We start from the raw sequence: 24088 nt of genomic DNA, 5'->3' as shown, positions 1-24088 counted from the left end.
TTTTATTTCAAATTAATTTAGAAAAAAAAAAGAAATAAATCTTAATAATTATCAAATACAAATTAAAAAATTTGCTTTTAGGAAGAGAAATATGTCACAATTTGTGTCGCAATAATTAATTAATTATTGAATATTGTTCAAAATTTTTTCACATAAAGATAGCAAGAATCAAAGATGGGATTCATATGTTGATACAATTCTATTAATTAAAGATCTAAAAATCTTAACTATATTTTTTATTTATATATACCCTAATTTGTTATATCTCGGACCCAAATTCACCACATCATACACTTCCTCCCTACTTTTTTTGACAAATTTACACAAATTAAAAATATTTTGATGACACACTATTTTTATTAATATGTCACAATATATCAGTCAATTAATTTAATATTTATACATAATTTTTAATTTAATTATGCTTAGCTCTAATTTAAACCATCAATAATAAATAGTAATTATTATTTTTAATATTGCAAAACTCTTTTATTTATATTTTAAATTTAATGTACTATAAGTAATATTTAAATTTAATGTATTATTAGTAATATTTAAACATGTTTAATTTATAAAATCTATTTTTTAGAACTTTTATTTTATTTTAAAATTTACATTATTTATGTATGATGAAAATATAAGCCTGAAAATACTGATGAAAACTTATTCTTTAATTAGATAATTGACAACAATTAATTTTGTGGTTTATTTATAATCGTAATTTTTCTCTTTATGATTAATATAAAATATGTATATATATATTATTGAATAATTATATCAATAAGCAAATGAAAGAGGGACAACTTTAAGTACAGCAACTCCATGAGTGGGTACATTTGTTGAGAAAGAATTTGAAAACTTTCCTAAGTCTTAGTGCTTGTATAAATCTCTGATGATAGCTTATCCTGTAATACCAATTTGCTCGAAGGTAAAGGATAAGTCACTATCTTAGGAAGAAGTGTTGAAGAGGATAACTGCTATACCATCTACTATTGTGCCAATCCAGAGTTAATATTAATCTGTCTTCAAAACTCTTCTTCCTTAAATTCCTAGAGGATCTTAGTTAATTGCGATTATTTCTTAATTAGAAAGAATTCTAAAGGTATCAGGGGACATGTTATTTACATCACATCCAATCAAAAGAGGAGCTTTTAATAAAGCCCAAAGAGCAAAATGAGCTTCATATTCTTAAGTAGTCATACCTCCATTACCAACTTCAAGCATATCTGGATCATTCCAAGCACCGCGATGGGCATACTTCTCTAAACCAACCTTTAGTAAAATAAAAAACAAATAAGCACGAATTAATTATCACCAAATTTGATAGAAAGTAAATGCTTTCAATTTGATTATATTTTGTATAAATGTAAGATATTTTCTTTTATTAAATTTGATGACAACATATTTACACTTTTTGATGGCAATTATTTTCAAAAAGTTAATTTAATTAAAGAAATCTTTATTTTTCTATTTAGATTAATTTATTACTATTTTATTCATTACTTTATTTGCTAATTAAGTAAATAAATAGTAGGCAAACATTAAGAATTTTGTGTAATCTAAATACAAGGTTAGTATATTACTTGTTATTCAAGAATGCTTAGGAAGGAATCATAGTTATCTGAGATATCTCCAGTTGTTCTCCATGAATTTCCAACTTCAGGGGCCCAAGTTGCGGGATCTTATTCTCCCCATTCACACATAGAGAAATAAATAGGATGACCAGTAGAATTAAGGGCATCTCTCATAGGAGGATATCTGACTTGAGGAGGAATATTATTATTGTAGCAATTATCGTACTTCAAGTAGTCAACTCCCCATTCTGCATATCTCTCAGCATCTTTCACTTCGTAGCCAAGAGAGCCAGGTCTGTGTTCACAAGTGAAGTCACCAGCATCACTATAAAGACCGAATTTCAAGCCTTTGCTATGAACATAATCAGCCAATGCCTTTATTCCTGAAGGGAACTACAAAATATTATGATGAATAATTAATAAGATTATTTAGTAATTTAAATATGTCGAACAAACTCAAAAGAATTGAATAAAAAGAAAAAAAGTTCATTTGACAATTATAAAAATAGGTTTATTAATTTACTTTAGCTTTATCTTCTTGAATGTATCCTTCAGAATCTCTTGAAATTTGCCAGCAATCATCAAGATTGACATATTTATATCCTGCATCAGCTAATCCTGAGCTAACAATAGCATCTGCTGTCTATTTGATCAAGTCTTCATTAATATCACAATGAAAGTGGTTCCATGAATTCCAACCCATAGCAGGTGTTAAAGCGAGGCCATTATTAAGACAATTAATAATTGCAAAAGTTGAAAATAAAACTAAAAAGACTTACAATGTCTATCTCATTTGCACTTCTTTGATTTATATATATTTATTTGTTATTAATTATTATAATAACTGTATGATGTTGAGTGGATTTTATTTAAATCATTAACTCAATATATTTTAAACACTTCCTTAAGTATATTTATTAAATTCATGAGTAACAATTTTATAAATTGTGATAAAAAATAAAGAGATTATTCTATTTTAATTAATTTATGTTTACTTACAAAATGAAATATTTTTTGATAAAAAAGGATATTAAAAATATACCAAATTTCTATGAAAATTAGAAAAAGTATTAACGAAACTTTAAAATTCAAAATATTGACAAAAATATTATTTTCTCATACAATAAGATCCTTATTTTAGTTTTTTTTAAAAGTTCTATTTAGTAAATTCTTAAAGTTTAAAAATATTTTTTTTACTTAAATATATTAGAAATGTTTTCAAATATTTGATTATAAGTAATAAATAATTCATAGTTAAAGTAGTTTACAGTTTACATAGCTAAATAAATTGAAAATTATTTCTAATTATTCCTTTTCTGATAAATTAACTAAATTAATATTTAAATTTGATACTAATTATCATGTTAGCTTTTATTGTCTTCAATCTAATTTATATAGATAGAGGGAGAAATTACTTGCTAGAAGCTAACTCTTGAACCATTCTAAACATCTACCCTTTCTTTTAATATGAATATATTTGTTGATTAACTATATTACAAATACGGACATTAAATTTATATCGACTTTATCACTTTAGAAAATAATAGCTAATATTGATTAAAATCACATAAGTAATAATCTTATAATTTGTGATAAATTTATTTTGATTTATAATTTGAAATCTTTTTTGATAAAAAGGATATAAAAAAAATATAAAATTTCTATGAAAATTAGAAAAAATATTTACTAAACTTTAAAATTGAAAATACAGACAAAAATATTATTTTATCATACAATAAGATCCTTATTTTAGTTTTTTTTAAAAGTTATATTTAGTAAATATTAAAAATATTTTTTTACTTAAAAATATTAGAAATGTTTTCAAACAATGAATAATAAGTATACTATTTGATTATAAGTAATAAATAATTAATAGTTAAAGTAGTTTACAGTTTACATAACTAAATAAATTCAAAATTATTTATAATTATTCCTTTTCTAATAAATTAACCAAATTAATATTTAAATTTGATAGCAATCATGATAAAAAATTTAGCTTCTATTGCTTTCTATCTAATTTATATAGATTGATTGATTGAGAAACTCCTACTTCAAGCTAACTCTTGTACCATTCTAAGCATTTACCCTTTCTTTTAATATGAATATATCTGTTGATTAACAATATTACAAATATAGACATTAGATTTATGTCGAATTTATCACTTAAGTAAATAATAGCTAATATTAATTAAAATCACATGAGTAACAATCTTATAATTTGTGATAAAAAATATAGAGATTATTGTATTTTAATTAATTTATTTTGATTTACAATTTGATATTGTTTTTGATAAAAAAGGATATTAAAAAAATATAAAATTTCTATTAAAATTAGAAAAAATATTTACTAAACTTTAAAATTGAAAATATTTATAAAAATATTATTTTATCATACTATATATTAAATAAATAAAATAAGAATACCTTAGATTTCTTCATAATTTTTATATATTTTCTCAAAAAAAAATCTTTGTTTTAGTTTTTTTAAAGTTCTATTTAGTAAATTTTTAATCATTAAAAATACTTTATTCATGAAATATGTAAGAAGTGTTTTCAAATAATGTAAAATAAGTATATTATTTGATTATGAGTTTTAATTCATAGTTAAAGAAGATTACAGTTATTATAATTAAATAAATTCAAAAACTATTTCAAATAATTCCTTTTCTAATAAGTTAATTAAATTAATATTTAAATTTTATAGTTATTATTATAAAATATTTTGCTTCTTCTGCCTTCCATCTAATTTATATAGATTGAGGAGTTTATTGCTTCAAGCTACTCTCGTATACTTCTAAGCATCTACTCTTTCTCTTAATGTGAATATATTTATTGATTAACATATATTTCACTTATTCCCAAAACTCATCTTTATTATTTATATTAAATTTATGATTTAATTGGTTATTATGATATGTTTCAAGCTCTTTTCTCGTTTAAAGATCAATTTTACTCTTTTAATATTCAAACTATAGTATTTCATTTAATTTTAATTAATCATTTTTTGTTTAGGAAATTTGTGCTAATATTAACAATACTACAAATATGAAAATTAGGTTTAATTCGAATATATAAATTTATAATATAACAAAATAGCTAAAACTGATTAAAATCATATAAATATTAATTTTAAAATGCATATAAAAGTATTTATAAATTTGATTTAATATATTATCAATTGATACAAAATATGGACAATTAATTTTTATTAAATTTGAAAATTCTTTAAATTTTCTTCTTAAGAGATTTTAATATAGAAAGCGATATTGAAATAATTTAAAGATAAAATAAATAGATAAATAGAACAATGATATTAAAAATTAAATTCTTTAATATCTATAAATTCAATCTGAGTTGATTAAACAAATTTCATTTCGTATATAAAATATAAATACTTAAAATGACTGTAAAAATTATTTTTGTAATTAAAAAAATAAAAATATTTTCTTAAATTATTTTAAATAATTCAAAAATATTATTAAAATTAAAGTACAAATTTTTAATATTACAAATAATATAAAAAACTAACTCATTTATTTAAAAAAATAAATAAATATTTTGATTTAATTATTGCTATCATTATATTATTACAAGATTCAATTAAATTGATTTTAAGAAATTGCTCATTTTTAAAATCCTATTTCTCATTTAAGTTAATATACATATAAAAAACAATTAAATAATATCTTTAAAAATTTTAACATTTAAAAAAGCAATGATAATTTTAGTAAGCTTAAAATGAGCTTAATTTGTATTTTTTATATTATAAAAAAAATCATCTTAAAAAAAATTAAATCTATGCCTTAAAAGATTAAAAAATGTATCATATAATTAAGATTTATTACTAGTCACTTTTGTTAATTGAAATGAATATTTTTCAATTGAATATTCTTAATAAATGTATGTTCAAATAGATATTTATATATTCCTAAGATTTCTGATGAGTTAATAAAAAATAATAATTTACTAATTAATATTGATGTAACCTGAAAACAAATATTAATAAAAATCTAATCTTGTCAAATCCAATAAAAAATATAGTAAACAAGCTTTAATTAGGATGAATGAATTAGATAATATTAACTTAGTATATAATAATTTAGATTCAGCATTAAAAACTCACGAGTAGGAAATTAGATTGATATGCTTAACAAATATGTTTATATAAATAATTCTTTGTTTTTAAAGTGAAGTAGTAAGTTTTTTGAAAGCTTACAGAACAACAATTTTTATTTATTTGAATATGCTTTTGCGATATTTTAAAGATATATTCAAATTCATACTTAATAGATCTTAAATATTAATTTTGAGCAAAGAAATTTAAAGTGAAATTTGATATTCTGAATTACAAATATTAAAAAAATAAATTGAAATAATTAATAAGAAAATAGGTAATTAGATTATTATGCGTATTAAATTGTTTGTCTTAATAATAGTTCCTATAACTCTAGCTTTTTTAAGCTCGATAGCTAGTTTGTTGATAGCCCTTTATTACAATAATATTTATATATAGGAATACTCTGATAATTTATTCAATGATAAAATTAAATTCAGCTCTTCTCACACTCAATACATTTCATATCGCTTGAGCAAAGAAATTTACAAATTCCCTTATTTCTTAAATATTATTAACTCATTTGTAGATAAAGTAATTCAAGGATAAGTAAAATATAATCCAAGGCATCATAAATCTTTTTATAATAATATTCTTGCATTTGTTAATCTTGAGGATGAATATCTTACAAGGTTAGTATTAAAAAACACCTTCTTAGTAGATGGTTGGTAAATTATTAAGATTATAATTAAGAATAATTTATAAAAGAAGAATTATTAAATAAATTTTATCATTTTTTTGACTAAACAAGCATTATTTTGCAAAATATATTTAAAGTTTTCATGACATTTAGATTATCATTTTTTAAAATAAACTAAATTCATTTTTATTACTTTCTCCCAAAAAATTGTTCGAGAGAAAAAAGAATCAAAATACTTTATTTATCTAAATACAATTATTTGTGCTAATTAATAGCAATAAATAATTGGAGATCTTTTTTACTAAAAATTGAGAAAAACTTAGAATCATAATTAATTAATTAAAGTGACGAAATCAAAATTTATGGTTTTTATTTGACAAATAGTTAATATTCAATCTTTCTTTCTTTTAAAGACTTTTAAATTAATGTTAGAAGAGGTGTTAGTTAATTCAATTTTTGTTTTAGAAAATTTTTTCAAAATATCTTTATTTAAAATAGAAAATTTTAAAAAACTAGAATTATTTATAACCCCCCTTATAACTTATAAATTTGAAGAATTATAAATCTATTGTTGATCTAATTAAAAATACTTTAATTTAATAAAATAGGTATTTACCAGATGAAGTTTACATCAATAACTTAGACAATCTAAGAAAAACAGTAATTTAAAATTATACGTAAATAAGTCCCATAATAAGATCTATTGGATATCAAAGCAGAGTGTTTCTTAATAATAATTAATTTCAGGGTATACCGTTTAAGACAATTTTTTATGCATCAGATAATGAGGGGTTTCTTTTTTCTACATTCTCAAATACATCATTTTCTTAAGTAGTTGATAAAAAAAATATAAATGCGAAACATGAATATGATCCCAGAAAGAGATTGTGGTATTAAAATAATCTTAATTAAACTTCATTTTATATGAATTCCCCAAATTTATCACTTGGAAATGAAACTCCTTATTTATCATAATTTGGATGCTAGAAATTATTTTATTTAAATCCAAATACTAGGAAAGTAGAAATACATCATATCTAGTGCTTGGATGCTATGATTTCTAATTTATCAACTTACTTCTAAACTGTCATTGAGTCGTCAAAGTAGTATTATGTAATTGATCCAAGGACATTTTAAATAGTTTTTAATTCTAAGAAAGTATATGATTTTTCTTCAATTACAAAAATAGATAATTTTTATAACGTTGAGCTTTAATTTTTGGAAGATTAATAGTAATCTAACTATTTTAAAAATTTAATAAATAATAACTATAATAAATGGATTTTTGATACTTCAAACGACACAAAAACAAATTTACAATAAATGGTGAATTAGAGCTAATATTAAATGATTTTTGATTATTAGAGAAATTAGTCAGTTTACAAAGTAATTATTAATCCCATCATTGGTTTTGATGATATCCCAAAATATATAACTCGCTACTTAGGAAATAAAGGTTAATAACTCGAATATGTTTATTTATAAATTAACATGATTTCAGATGAGGATTTAAGAGCAGAAACTAACTAACTGATTAAACTCTCTACTATACTATTAATTGTAGCTTCAATATTTATTTCATTAAATGGTTTATTATTAGTTTGCGCAATATATTAGTATTTACTTCTAGTCAAAAATTAGGTTTATAATCCTATAAATAAATTGACTTAGATATTGTAAAAAATTGATTTGCTTAAAAAATAATGTGATATAAATGAAATTATTGTTGAATTTTAATTGAATGCGGATGATTTATTTCTCTCAAAAGAAACCAAAATGCTTTATAACAGTTTCTATGAATTATTTTAGTAGCTCTAATATTTGAGTGAGCATTTTTTTATTGAAAATGAAGGAAAAACATTAGTTGATCTCAATAAAAAAGTTTCCTTTTTTAAAAAATTTAAAAATTATTATGCTGTAGGAATAGCGCATAATAATATTGGATGCATTTTATTAAACTAGAAGCATTACTTTTAATCTTTAGAGCATTTTGAATCTTCAATTATCTGTGCTAAGTATGAAATTTAAGAATTTTGTGATCAAACAGATAATATTCATTTCATAAAAATTCTACAACCATATTCTTTTAGTGAATAAAATATATAAAATAACATAGCAAATTCAAGTATCAAACAATATTCTTTTACCTATCGAAATAGAAGTAAAGAGAAATGTGCAAGTATTTCAAGAATCAAACAATTAAGCATATACAATAATTAAACAAGTTAGAGTAAAATTAAATAATAAAAAATGATTCCTCGCATGGGCATGGGAGAGTCCCAAATTATCAATGAAATTAATTGTAGTTAAAAAAACAGACTTAGAAATAGCTTTGTAGCTAAAAATACTATTTAAATAGATTATCTCAGCAAAGAAGATGAATAATATCAGGAATTATAAGAACTTATTTCAAATCTGGTTTTTAGAAAACTTAATTATATAACAACTTTGATTATATTATAATAAGATTTGAATGATGACTAAAACCAAAAATCCCTATATAACTTCTGGGGATAGATTAAGCAGCTAACTAAAGAATTAATACCTCTTGTAAATATATTGCATTGCTAAGAAAATATAAAAGCTGTATGCGAATGCATATTTTCTAAATGCTATTATAACATGAATAAATTCTAAAAGGCTCAAAAAAGAATTTAATAATCTAAAAATATTGTTAAAAATTAGTACGAGTAATTACAAAAAAGTATCATTGAAAGGACTAATTTGCAAAAAAACATTACAAAACAAAGATCATGCGATGAAAAACTAAACATAAAATAAATTAATTTTGCAAACGAAAACTAAAATAATAATAATAATATCAATAGCAATAGTTTTACGAAATACAATACATTTGATATTTTAGAAACTCATAAAACCTATGTGCTTTCTCCTAGGATTTAAAGTAATAATTAAAGTTTTAATAATTTAAATGTATCTTAATAAATGAATTTAGAATATTCGTATTTTGATTTTAATCCAAAAAAGAATTCTCAAAAAAATAAAAATATATTTTAATATAAAAAAATTTAAAAATAAGATTCTAAAGTAAATAAATTTAGTCCAAGGGAAAACAGGTTTACTAGCCAAAAAAATATACTCTCACTTTCAAATATCCCTATCAGTAGTTTATATGAAATTGTTTAACTTAATTATGCTGAGTATTTAATATTTAGAAAATAATATAAAAAGGCTGCTTATGTTCTGACATTTCTTTTGGAGAAAAGCAGAAGCTTGATGTCAAATATGCCTTATAGAATCATTTTTAAATTGTAATAAATATTTAATTCATTTAAAATTTAAGATAAATCTATCGTAGAACAATAGCAAAGGTTTAATAAAAATAAGAATATTCAAATAGTAATAGCATTTGAAATAAATTAGCCACAGCTAAATGAATTTAATCTATTTGTAGATAAATAAAATAATCATAATAAAAATGATGAAATCGATAATAAAAATTTTTCATTGCACTAATTATTACTCCTTTAAAAACTTCTTGATGAAGTTTTAATGAAATAAGATGATAGAGTATCCATTTCATTAAATGATCTACAAATTAATTATGTCGAATAATATATGCCTTTGATAAAGATTAGTTAGTTTAAATCATAAAAATAAAAAGTTTTAAATTAATTAAAAAATATTTTTATTTAAAATGAATAGTTAAAATTTGATTAAATCTACTTGAATCAATATTAAATATTTAGTAATAGATCAAATACATAAACAACTAATATTTTAATGCAATAAAAATCTTCTGATTAATTAGAATCTGATTCTAGTTTCGAATTTATAGAATGGTAGAATACTTTATAAGAAAATATACAATTAAATACAACTGAAAGAATTTCATACTTTTGTTTTTTTTAAAACAACAAATATCTTAATCCAGCTAGTGAAAAAAATCATCTTTCTTCCAATGATAATTTTTAAGAAATCAAGTAAAAAATAATTCAGAATAGTCCAATAAAATCTACTTTAAATGATTAAAATATTGAATATAAAAAATAAATTACAATGCCATTTAATTATGGAACCAACTTTAATAAAAATTCTATTAAACCATTTCAAAGCCTAGAACCTTTGACGCTATAATTTATAAATGTAATAGAAGAAGAAAATAAAAACTAAAATAATAACATAATACAAGATAATGATTTTTATGAAGAATAACAAAAATAGTATTACAATTAAAGATATTAATCATTTTATTATTTTATGAGATAGGCTCTCAACTAACTCATATCTGAATAAGTAGGAATTAAATTTGTTGAAAGTAAATAAAAATTTTCAAAAAAATAAAATTCTTTTTAATAAGAAAATTCATTTTTCCAAGATGATAAATTAAGCATAAAATTAATTCTTTATTAAACTAAGTAGATTTAAATTTCAGAAAATAGTTTATTTAAAAGGTTTTGCAATTTACTTTCAGTCTTTAATGTATAAGTTATTATTTTTTCTCATAAAAGAGGAAACAACTTCATTGAGTAATGTGAAAATTAAACATATCTATTTAATGGCTAAGAAATTATCAAAGTATTTTATTCAACTGAAAAAATCATTCACTACTTATTATACAAAAGAGATTAATTTGACAGATATGCTCATTTTTCTTTCATCCAACATTTTTGAATATTTAATTGGTATATATTAAGGTCCCTCCTTATTAATTGTAATTTATATATTTCTCATATATATAATTTTTTAATTATTTATACTTAAAATAATTAAAATAAATATTCAGAAAATATGGTGAAAATTTATGTTTGATGGTGAGAATTTATGAGGATTTATAGTATATAAAATCACTTTGAATTATTAAAAAATACATCAAAAAATTGATGCATAAATAAAAATAAAAAATAATTTAATTATTTATATCGAGTTTCTTAAATAAATTAGGTTTCAAAAATATAACTATGTGGCATTTATTATATTAAAATACATTTTTAAATTAAAAATGAAAAAATAAAATTTTTTTTATAATTAATTATTTATTTATTTTAAATGATTTATAAATAATATTAAAACCAAGTCTAAATTTATTTTTAAGTTACAAAAATAATTTTTTAACATTTAGAAAAATATTTAGTCTTAAAAATAGATAATAATAATCACTTTTTTTTATCATTAACACAAAAAAAAATGGATAGCTCACTTTTCTTAATACTGTATATGTTTAAATTTACAAAAACTCAACAAATAATTAGAAAAAACTAAAAAAAGAAATGATTTTCATTTATATTCTAAAACAATAATTTGAAACTGTAAATAAATGTGCATTTTCAAAAAGCAAAGATTACACATCTTAAAGAAGTCAATGATATTTAAATAAATAGTCATTACAATTATCGTAATCTACTCAAAAAATAAATAAAAAAATTTGATTGCATAATTCAATGAGAAAAAAAGTAAGCTCTTAATTAGAATAAAATTTTGTAGTCTTAGTTTTATATGCAAAAGATTAGTTTAAACTCATTATTGAAAACTAAAATTAGTAATTTCCCTTAATTGAAAGTAAAAATTATTATATGAATATTTTTAAAAGTTTATTGAATTTTAAAGTTAGAGAAAGCTTTTATAATACTCAACAAATGACATAGGTATTCTCATAAAGAAAATTTATAAATGAAATTTGATAATTTTTATCTAAAATATAACAATATAAATTCATATACTGAAAAAAAAAAGTAGAAAATTGTATTAAAATGCTCATTAGGTTATTTATCTTAATAATAGTTCCTATAACTCTAGCTTTTTTAAGTGCGATTGTGAGTTTGTTGATATCCCTTCATTAAAATAATCTTTATATATAAGAGTATTGTGATAATTTATTTAATGATAAAGTAAAATTTAGCTCTTCTCATACTCAATTCATATCATATCGTTTGAGCAAAGAAATTTATAAATTCCCTTATTTCCTAAACATCATTAACTCATTTTCTGATAAAGTGGTTAGAGGAAAGGTAATATATAATCCTATGCATCATAAATCTTTATTGAACAATATCCTTGCATATGCTAACTTTGAGGACTAAGCTCTTACAAATTTAGCTTTAAAAAACTCCTTTTTAGTAGATGCTTGGTAAACCATCATAAAATTAAATTTTAATTATACAAATCCAATATTTATTTAATGAAGCAGAATTATGAAACTTACATTTAATCAATATAACAAACAATCTATTTTTATAAAATATTTTTAAAATTTTAAAATATCTAACTGTTAGAATATTATTTTAAAAATTAGAACCTTAATATGTATTTTTACTACCTTATTCTAAAAATAGAGCTCTTAAAATAACTCGAAGTTATTTATTTACATTGACTTAATAATAAAATATAATTGTTTAGTGAATATAAAAAATAATGTAACAAGTTAAGTCTTTTTTATTGATTAGTTCTAATTTAAACTCCTAAAAAATTAAAGCGGTACAATGTATATTTATACTTATATATAACCAGAGATGCAAAATTTTTTTTTTTAATTAGATTGAGCCAATGAACTTTTATATTGATTTCTTAATACAATAGTATTTTGAAATTTAGAACAATTTTGATCCCCCTTAATATTACTTAATTAATAAAAACATTTATTGATTACAAATTTAAAACTGATTTCACTAAAATTTATTATTTAATTTGATTTTATAGGTATACTTAGGATGAAGTGTATATGAGTAACTTAGATCATCAAAAGAAAATAGTTGTTAAAAACTATACATAAGTAAGTCCCATCATAAGATCTATTGGGTATCAAAGCAGAGTCTACCTTGCGGATTAGGAATTTGAAGCAATTCCTTATAAGGCAATTTTTTAAGCGTATGGTGATGGGTTTTTTTTTTCTACTTTCTCTAATACGACACTATCTAATGTGATTGATAAATAAAGTATAAATGCAAAACATTAATATGATCCTAGAACTAGGTTTTGGTATTAAAATAGCCTTAATTAAACTTCATTTTACATGAATTCGCCTAATTTATCATTTGGAAGCCATGAACCATATTTATCATAGTTTGGATGCTAGAAATCATTATATTTAAATCCATAAACTAAAAAAGTAGAAATCCATCATATCTAATGCTTAGATGCTATGCTTTCTAATTTGTCAAACTATTTCTAAAATGTTATCGAATCATCAGAAGAGTATTATGTAATTGACCCAAGGACGCTTTAAATAGTTTATAACTCTATGGATGAGTACAATTTTTCTTCAATTACATAAATAGATAATTTTTATAACGTTGAGCTTCAATTTTTGGAGGACTAATAGTAATCATAGTATTTTCAAAATTTGATCAGCAATAACTACAATAAATGGATTTTTAATACCTCAAATAACACTAAAACCACTTTAAAATAAATGATGAATTAGAGCTAATATTAAGTGATTTTTGATTACAAGAGGAATTAGTCAGTTTACAAAGTAATTATTAGTCCCATCATTGGATATGATGATATCCCCTAGCACATAACTCGCTACTTAGAAAATGAAGGTCAATAACTTGAATATGTTTATTTATAAATTAGCATGATTTCAGATGAAAATTTAAGAGCAGAAACTAAATAATTAATTTAACTGTCTACCATTATCTTAATTATATCTTCTATTTGTATTTCAATCCTTGGTTTGTTGTTATTTTATGCAATATTTTAATACTTACTTCTTGTCAAAAATTAGGTTAAATAGCCTATTGATAAATTAACTTAGATACTGTAAAGGATTAACTTGCTTTAAAAGCTATGTGATATAAATGAAATTATTGTTGAATTTTAATAAAATGCTGATGAAATATTTCTTTCGAAAGAAACTAGGATGCTTTATAATAGTTTTTATGATCTATTTTAATAGCTTTAATATTTGAGTGAGCATTTTTTCATAGAAAACGAAGGAAAAACACTAATTGATCTCAATAAAAAAGTTAACTTTTTTAAAAAATTTAATAATTAATATGCACTAGGAATAGCACATAATAATATTGGATGTATTTTGTTAAATCAGAAACACTACTTTCAGTCTATGGAGCATTTTTAATCTTCAATTATCTGTGCTAAGTATGAAATTTAAGAGTTTTGTGCTAAAACAGAAAATATTAAATTCCTAAATATTATGCAGCCATATTCTTTTAGCGACTAAAATATAAATAAGAATATGCCAAATTTAAATAGATAAACATTTTCATTTGAACATCAAAATAAAACAAAAGATAAATGTATTAATATATCAAATACCAATCAGTTAAGCCAATTTAATATCATATAAATAAATTAAAGTAAATTAAAATAGCCAAAAAAAAATTCTCGTATCGGCTTAACTGAGTCCTCAATTTTAAATAATAATAATTAAAAAAATAAATCTGGTAATGGCACTTTTACTAAAAATATAATTTAATTAGAACATCTTAACAAAGAAGATGAGTAATATCAAGAATTGTAAGAACTTATTTCAAATTTGATATTTAGAAAAATAAATTATATTTTCGCTTTGATTGTTTAATAATAAGACTTGAGTAATGATTAATAACAGAAATTCCTTTATAATTTCTGGTAAGAAATTAAACAATTAACAAAAGAATTACTACCGCTATATTCTATGTTACCATGCTAAGAAAATATAAAAGCAATTTGTGAATGTATATTGTCTAAATGCTATTATAATATGAATAAGTTTAAAAAGGCTTATTAAAGAATTTAACAATCTAAAAAAATAGTTAAAAATTAGCATGAGCAATTCCAAAAAAAAATAATTGAATGCAGTACTCCAAAAAAAAAAATTACAAAAGAACGAATTTTTGAAAAGACAGGTCTCAAATATAGCAATTTTGGAAATTACGACGTTATTGATTCTCCTAAAAAATATGTAAATTCTCCTAAGTTTTTCAATAATGAAAGCAATAATATTACAATAATGTCATAGCAAATGATTTTAGAATATTCTCAAAATATTTTTAATTCAAAAAACTAATCATAAAAAAAATCGAGTATTCTTTAAAGTAAGAAATTTAAGAAATAAGATTAATCAAATCAATTCAATTATAGAGGAAAAGGGATTTCTAGTCAAATCAATGAACTCTCACTTTTAAATGTGCCTACGAATAATTTATATGAATTTATATAGTTTAATTATGCAGAATATCTAATATTTACAAAGTAATATAAAAAGGCTGCTTATATTCTAACATCTATTCTCGAAAAAAGCAAATGCTTAATGTCAAATATGCCCTACAGAATTATTTTTAAATTATAGTAAATATTTGATTAATTTAAGATCCAAGATAAATCTTTCAAAGAGCAATAACAAAGATTTAATAAAAATAAAAATATTAAAATAGTGATTTCATTTGAGATTAACCAACCATAGCAAGATATACTTTAAATATCATTAAATAAATAAAATAATTATTATTATCAAGAAAATGATAATTAAAATTTTTCCTTTGATCAACTAAAACTATTTAAACAAATTATTGAAGAAGCTTTAGTGAAAAAAGATGATAGTGTGTCTATTTCTTTAAATGATTTATAAAGGAACTCTGTCTAATAATATATGCCATTAATAAAAACTAGTTAGCTTAAATTTTAAAAATAATAAATTGAAAATGATTTAAATAAAATTTTTATTTAGAATGAATCATTTGATTTAAATCAAAACTAGTAACTTCAACATTATAAATTGAGTTTTAGATCAAATTCATAAATAACTAATATTTAAATGCAAATGAATTCTTTAGAGTTATTCGAATCAGACTTAAGTGCCGAGTTTACTGGTTAGTAAAATAATTTATAAGAAAATCCAAAACGAAATAAAACTAAATACTTTGAAAGCTTTTATTTCATTAAATAGAAAAATTAACTTTTTTCTTCAAATGAAAAACATAAATTTTATTCTTCTGTTGGTATTTATGAAGAAAATTAGCAAAAAAATATTGATAAGAATCCTGAAATAATTAATTAGTTAAATTAACATATTGAATCTTAATAAATTAAAACACAATAGAATTCTCAAATATAGTGTAATAATAACCCAATTAAAAATTTTTTAAGCCAATAAGATATTAAATTCTAGCTTAAAAATATATTTGACTTAGAAAACAATAGTGAGAATAATTAAATGATCCAAGATAATCACAGAGATAGTAGCATAAATGAAAAAGAGCAGAATTAATATTTCAATTAAAAAAATTAAACTTTTCATTATTTTATGAGATAAGCTCTGAGCTAACTCATATCTGAATAAATAGGATACAAATTAGTTGAAAGAAAATTTCGTTCCTCTAAAAAAAATAATTATTTTTAATAACAAGATGAGTAATTCTCAGAAAATAATTTAAGCATAAAACTAATTTTATATTAAACTGAAAATATTTAAATATCTAAAAATAATTTATTTCTCAGTTTGTGCAATTTATTATCAGCATTTAATATATAAGTTATTATTTTTTCTAATAGAAGAGGAAGCAACTTTATTGAGGAATGTGCAAACGAAACATTTATATGGAATGATTAAGAATTAATCAAAGTATTTTATTCTGCAGAAAAAATAGTTTAATACTTAGTTTACAAAAGAGATTAATTTGATAGATAAGCTTATTTTTCTTTTATATAGCATTTTTGAATTATTATACTATTTAAATGAAAAGCTTGTTTTCTTTAATTTACTTTTTATGTTTGTCTCTTTCAATAATAATTCTTTCTTATGAAAATTATTTTATTTATTTAAGGAAAAATTAACAATTAATTTTTTTTTGTAATAAAACATTTTGAATTAAATCAAATTAGATTGTTTTGAAGGTTCTCTTTTCTTTAAAAATTATATTACTTTAAATTAAATAGCACTTCAAGGATTAAAGTTATTGTGGAAATACTACTACAAGAATAATTTTCTTCTTAATTGATTTAATTGTTTTGTTTTATTTGACATGTTTTTTTAAATTTAAAATGGTTATTAAGGAATATATATATGAAAATAGGCATACATAATTTTATAAAAATAAAATATTGTTAATCCTCATTAATTCTCACCAAGCCCCTCCCCCAAATTAATTGAGTACCAAATGGTAAACCATAATCGAAAAAAAAAAAATTTAAGAAAAAAATGCCTTAATTAATGAGCATTTACAGTATTTTGAATTTAAAATGGAATAGAATATAACATTTATTGGAATAATATCTTAATTTAAATATTAAAGCATTTTGCAATATTAAAAAATAAATCAAAAAATTGAGCAGCAAGAATAAATAAAAATAAAAAATTTATTAATGTTTATATCCTCTAATTTATCTTCATCAATTTATTTAAAGAGTTTCTTAAATAAATTAGATTTCACAAAATATAAATATGTAACATTATTTTAAAATATATTTTTGTAATTAAAAATAAAAAAATAAAATTAGTTTTTATAATTATTTTTAATAATTCATAAATAGTATTAAAATAGTAGTTTGCAATATTATAAACTAAATAAAAAAATTGATACAGTTAATATTAATCAAGTATAAATAAAAATTCAATATTTATTAATTAGTTCTATCCTCTAATTTTTCTTCATCAATTTAGTTAAAGAGTTTCTTAAATAAATTGGATTTCGCAAAATATAAATATGTAACATTATTTTAAAAGATATTTTTGAAATTAAAAATGAAAAAATAATTAATTAGTTCTATCCTCTAATTTCTCTTCATCCATTTAATTAAAGAGTTTCTTAGATAAAATGGATTTCAAAAAATATAAATATGTAACATTATTTTAAAAGATATTTTTGTAATTAAAAATGAAAAAATAAAATTGTTTTTTTATTATTTTTAATAATTTATAAATAATATAAAAAATCAGGTTTAAATTTATTTTTAAATTAAAAAAATATTTTTTTAACATTTAGAAAAATATTTTGTCTTAAAAAAGATAAGGAAACAAATAATTATATTAATTTATTGATATGTTAGTAAAATTTAATTTAATAACCACATGTTTGATATTATTAATACACAAAATTGAACATATTTAAAGAAATAACTCACTTTTCTTAATACTCTATTTAGTTTAAATTTACAAAAGCTCAACAAACAATAAAAAAAATATTATTATTTATATTTTAAAATAATAATTTGAAATGTAAAGAAATGTGAGTGTTTATATAGCTTTAATTACATATATCATTAAAATCAATGATAATTAAGTAAAGAATCATTAATTAATTGCTTTTGTTGTAATTTATTCAAAAGATTAAAAAAAATTTGATTGCACAATACAATGAGAAAAAAAGTAAGCTAGCTTTAAGTAGAATAAAATTTGGCTATCTTAATTTAATATGCAAAAAATTAGTTTAAATGTATTATTGAAAACAAAAATAAGTTAATTTTTTTAATTACTTATTAAATTATTTACCTTAATAGTAATTCTAATAAATTACTCTAGTCTTTTTAAGGTAAGGACCAATAGTGAATTTACTAGTAACCCTTATTGAAATTAAAACCTATCATATGAATATTGAAAATGTTTATTGAATTTTAAAATCAGAATAAGCTTTTCGAATAGTCAATCAATAATGACATATAAATTCAGAAAGTAAATTTATAAATGAAATTTGATATTTTTCATCTAAAATATAAAAATATAATTTCTGAAAACAAAAAATAAGAAAATTGTATTGATATGCTTATTAGTCTATTTACCATAATAATAGTTCCTATAACTCTAGCTTTTTTAAGCGCGATTGGGAGTTTGTTGATAGCCCTTCATTAAAATAATATTTATATATAAGAGTATTGTGATAATTTATTCAATGATAAAGTAAAATTTAGCTCTTCTCATACTCAATTCATCTCATATCGCTTGAGCAAAGAAATCTATAAATTCCCTTATTTCCTAAACATCATGAACTCATTTTCTGATAAAGTTGTTAGAGGAAAGGTAATATATAATCCAACGCATCATAAATCTTTCTTGAACAATATCCTTGCATATGTAAACCTTGAGGACTAAGCTCTTACAAAATTAGCTTTAAAAAACTCCTTTTTAGTAGATGCTTGGTAAATCATCTTAAATTAAATTTTTATAATAAATATTCAAGATTAAAATTTAATGGAGTAGAATTACTAAACATTCACTTTTAATCAATTAAACAATATATTTTTATATTATATTTAAAAGATTTTTTTAAATATCTAACAGTTAGAATGCTATTTTAAAATAGACGCATTAAAAATGCATTTTTACTACCTTATTTAAAAAAATAGTTCTTAAAATAATACAAATATATTTCTTAATTTACTTTGGCTTTATACATTAATATTATTGTTTAGTAAATATAACAAATAATATATTGATCAAAGTCTTTTTTATTGGTTAGTTATAATTTAAAATCCTAACAAATTAAAGTAATATAATCTATATTTATGCTTTTCTACAACCAGAGATACAAAATCTTTTTTTTTTTTGATTACGTTGAGCCAATTAATTTTAAAAAGGGATTTAACTCTAGAATAGTATTTTGAAATTAATTTTCATCCCCCTAACATTAATTACGAATTTAATATTGATTTTGCTAAAATTTATTTTGTAATTTGATTATATAGGTATATTTAGGATGAAGTGTATATGAATAACTTAGATAATCAAAAAAAAATAATTGTTTAAAACTATACATAAATAAGTCCAATCATAAGATCTATTGGGTATCAAAGCAGAGTCTACCTTGCGGATTAGGAATTTGAAGCAATTCCTTATAAGGCTATTTTTTAAGCGTATGGTGATGGATTTTTTTTTTCTACTTTCTCTAATACGACACTATCTAATGCGATTGATAAATAAAATATAAATGCAATACATTAATATGATCCTAGAACTAGGTTTTGGTATTAAAATAGCCTTAATTAAACTTCATTTTACATGAATTAGCCAAGTTTATCATTTGGAAGTAATGTTCCATATTTATCATAGTTTGGATGCTAGAAATCCTTATATTTAAATCCATAAACTAAAAAGATAGAAATCCATCATGTCTAATGCTTAGATGCTATGCTTTCTAATTTGTCAAACTATTTCTAAAATGTTATCCAATCATCAAAATAGTATTATGTAATTGACCCAAGGACACTTTAAATAGTTTATAACTCTATCAATGAGTACAAATTTTCTTAAATTAAATAAATAGATAATTTTTATAACATTGAGCTTGAATTTTTGGAGGATTAGTAGTAATCTTAGTATTTTCAAAATTTGATCAGTAATAACTATAAAAAATGGATTTTTAATACCTCAAATAACACTAAAACCACTTTAATATAAATGATGAATTAAAGTTAATATTAAGTGATTTTTGATTACAAGAGAAATTAATCTATTTACAAAGTAATTATAAATCCAATCATTGGTTTCGATGATATCCCCAATCACATAGCTAGCTATTTAGGAATTTAAGGTCAATAACTTGAATATGTTTATTTATAAATTAACATGATTTCAGATGAAGATTTAAGAGCACAAACTTAATAATTAATTTAACTGTCTACGATTATCTTAATTATATCTTCTATTTGTATTTCAATCCTTGGTTTGTTGTTATTTTGCGCAATATTTTAATATTTACGTCTTGTCAAAAATTAGGTTTATAAACCTATTGATAAATTGACTTAGATACTGCAAAGAATTAATTTACTTTAAAAGCAATGCGATATAAATGAAATTATTATTGAATTTTAATAAAATGCAGATGAAATATTTCTTTCTAAAGAAACTAGGATGCTTTATAATAGTTTTTATAATCTATTTTAGTAGCTTTAATATTTGAGTGAGCATTTTTTCATAGAAAACGAAGGAAAAACATTAATTGATCTCAATAAAAAAGTTAAATTTTTTTAAAAATTTAATAATTACTATGCACTAGGAATAGCACATAATAATATTGGATGTATTTTGTTAAATCAGAAACACTACTTTCAGTCTATGGAGCATTTTTAATCTTCAATTATCTGCGCTAAGTATGAAATTCAAGAGTTTTGTGATAAAACAGAAAACATTAAATTCCTTAATATCCTGCAGCCATATTCTTTTAGTGACTAAAATATAGATAACAATATGACAAATTTACAAAATAAAATGAAAGATTAATGTATTAATATATCAAATATCAATCATTTAAGTCTATTTAATATCTAAATAAATTAAAGTAAATTAAAATAGCCAAAAAATAATTCCCGCATCGGCCTAATAGAGTCCTCTATTATAAATAATTTTAATTAAAAAAATAAATCTGGCAATGGCAATGGCATTTTTACTAATAATATATTTTAAATAGAAGATCTTAACAAAGAAGATGAATAATATCAAGAATTATAAGTACTTATTTCTAATTTAATATTTAGAAAACTTAATTATTTAATCGCTTTGATTATTTAATAATAAGACTTCAGTAATGATTAATAATAGAAATTCCTTTATAGCTTTTGGGAACAAATTAAGCAACTCACTAAAGAATTAATACCTCTATAGTCTATTTTACCATGCTAAGAAAAAATAAAAGTAATTTGTGAATGTATATTATCTAAATGCTATTATAATATGAATAAACTTAAAAAGGCTTATTAAAGAATTTAGCAATCTAAAAAAATAGTTAAAAATTAGCATGAGCAATTCCAAAAAAAAATAATTGAAAGCAACACTCCAAAAAAAAAAATTACAAAAGAAAGAATTTCTGAAAAAACAGGTCTAAAATTTAGCAGTATTGTAAATTAAAATACACATGAATTTTTTGATTCTCCTAAAAAATATGTAAATTCTCCTAAGATTTTCAATCATGAAAGCAATAATAATATATTAATGTCATAGCACATGATTTTAGAAAATTCATAAAATATCTTTAATTCAAAAAACTAACCACAAAAAAAAACAAGTATACTTTAAAGTAAGAAATATAAGAAATAAGATTAATCAAATGAATTGAATCATAGAGGAAAAGTTATTTCTAGTCAAAAGAATGTACTCTCACTTTTAAATATGCCTACAAATAATTTATATGTTTATATTTAGTTTAATTATGCTGAATATCTAATATTTACAAAGTAATATAAAAAGGCTGCTTATATTCTGACATCTATTCTCGAGAAAAGCAAATGCTTAATGTCAAATATGCCCTACAGAATTATTTTTAAATTGTAATAAATATTTGATTTATTTAAGATCCAAGATAAATCTATCAAAGAGCAACAACAAAGATTTAATAAAAATAAAAATATTAAAATAGTGATTTCATTTGAAATTAACCAACCACTACAAAATATACATAAATTATCATTAAATAAATAAAATAATTATTATTATGAAGAAAATGATAATTAAAATTTTTCCTTTGATCAATTATAACTATTTATAAAACTTATTGAAGAAGCTTTAGTGAAAAAAGATGATAGTGTCTCTATTTCTTTAAATGATTTATAAACGAACTCTGTCTAATAATATATGCCTTTGATAAGGACTAGTTAGCTTAAATTGTAAAAATAATAATTTGTAAATGATTTAAATAAAATGTTTTTTTAAAATGAATCATTTAATTTAAATCTAAACTAGTAGCTTCAATATTATAAATTGAGTTATAGATCAAATACATAACTAACTAATATTTTAATGCAAAACAATTCTATAGAGTTGTTTGAATCAGATTCAAGTGCCGAGTTTACAGGATAGTAAAATAATTAAGAAGAAAATCCAAAACGAAATTCAACTAAATACTTTGATAGCTTTTATTTCATTTAATAGAAAAGCTAACTTTTTCCTTCAAATGAAAAACATAAATTTTATTCTTCTATTGATATTTATGAAGAAAATTAGCAAAATAATTTTGAGAATAATCCTGAAATAATTACTTAGTAAGATTAACATATTGAATCTTAATAAATTAAAACACAATAGAACTCTCTAATAAAGTGTAATAATAATCCAATTAAAAATTTTTAAAGCCAATAAGATTTTAAATTCTAGCTAAATGACTAAGAAAACAATAATGAAAATAATTAAATAATCCAAGATCATCACAGAGATATCATAAATGATTAAGAGCAGGATTAATATTCCAATTAAAAAAATTAAACTTTTCATTATTTTATGAGATAGGCTCTGAGCTAACTCATATCCAAATAAATAGGGTACAAATTAGTAGAGAGAAAATTTCTTTCCTCTAAAAAAAATAATTATTTTTAATAACATGGGTAATACCAAGATAATAATTTAAGCATAAAACTAATTTTATATTAAACTGAAAATATTTAAATATCTAAAAATAATTTATTTCTCAGTTTGTGCAATTTATTATCAGCATTTAATATATAAGTTATTATTTTTTCTAATAGAAGAGGAAGCAACTTTATTGAGGAATGTGCAAACGAAACATTTATATGGAATGATTAAGAAATAATCAAAGTATTTTATTCTGCAGAAAAAATAATTTAGTACTTAGTTTACAAAAGAGATTAATTTGATAGATAAGCTTATTTTTCTTTTATATAGCATTTTTGAATTATTATACTATTTAAATGTAAAGCTTGTTTTCTTTAATTTAATTATTATGTTTGTCTTTTTCAATAATAATTCTTTAAATGAAAATAATTATTTTATTTAATCCTAAATTTTTTAAAGCCAATTTTTTTTTGGAGTTATACATTTTCAATTAATTTAAATTAGACTGTATATAAAGGATATTGGCAATGCGAACTCAAAAATATAGTTCACCATTTTTTCATTTTTACACGTTTTTATATTCA

General features: G+C 20.7%; 4 protein-coding genes across 4 annotated transcripts in view; 3 read left to right on the top strand and 1 right to left on the bottom strand. All coding sequences in view use genetic code 6, as the record gives it.

Annotated features, from left to right (window-relative positions):
* Window positions 1-777: 777 nt before the first annotated feature.
* TTHERM_01181990 (alpha-galactosidase) lies at window positions 778-2367 on the bottom strand (the record flags this gene model as incomplete). The annotated part of the gene is made up of 3 exons (XM_001021827.3): window positions 778-1272; window positions 1584-1967; window positions 2098-2367. 3 exons carry the CDS (start codon window positions 2365-2367, stop codon window positions 778-780), a joined length of 1149 nt encoding a protein of 382 aa, XP_001021827.1.
* A 3612-nt stretch (window positions 2368-5979) lies between these two features.
* On the top strand, window positions 5980-9702 carry TTHERM_01181980 (transmembrane protein, putative; the record flags this gene model as incomplete). Its single annotated transcript, XM_001021826.2, has 5 exons — window positions 5980-6356; window positions 6937-6988; window positions 7076-9233; window positions 9369-9452; window positions 9521-9702. 5 exons carry the CDS (start codon window positions 5980-5982, stop codon window positions 9700-9702), a joined length of 2853 nt encoding a protein of 950 aa, XP_001021826.2.
* A 2610-nt stretch (window positions 9703-12312) lies between these two features.
* Window positions 12313-16949, top strand: TTHERM_01180980 (tetratricopeptide repeat protein; the record flags this gene model as incomplete). Its single annotated transcript, XM_001021825.3, has 3 exons — window positions 12313-12416; window positions 12986-16642; window positions 16784-16949. 3 exons carry the CDS (start codon window positions 12313-12315, stop codon window positions 16947-16949), a joined length of 3927 nt encoding a protein of 1308 aa, XP_001021825.3.
* Window positions 16950-18952: 2003 nt separating this feature from the next.
* Window positions 18953-24088, top strand: part of TTHERM_001180979 (transmembrane protein, putative) — a gene marked incomplete at its 3' end in the record, with an annotated part of 10760 nt that continues 5624 nt past the window's right edge. Inside the window, exons 1-3 of the mRNA XM_012799089.1 lie at window positions 18953-19363; window positions 19910-22809; window positions 22975-23473. Coding sequence (XP_012654543.1) covers window positions 18987-19363; window positions 19910-22809; window positions 22975-23473 — 3776 coding nt within the window. The remainder of the gene's footprint in view (window positions 19364-19909; window positions 22810-22974; window positions 23474-24088) is intronic.

This window comes from Tetrahymena thermophila, assembly GCF_000189635.1.
Source record: "Tetrahymena thermophila SB210 genomic scaffold scf_8254516, whole genome shotgun sequence".
Lineage (NCBI taxonomy): Eukaryota > Ciliophora > Oligohymenophorea > Hymenostomatida > Tetrahymenidae > Tetrahymena > Tetrahymena thermophila.
The sequence above is the reverse complement of the archived record's forward strand: the minus strand, read 5'-3'. Positions and strand labels throughout refer to the sequence as shown.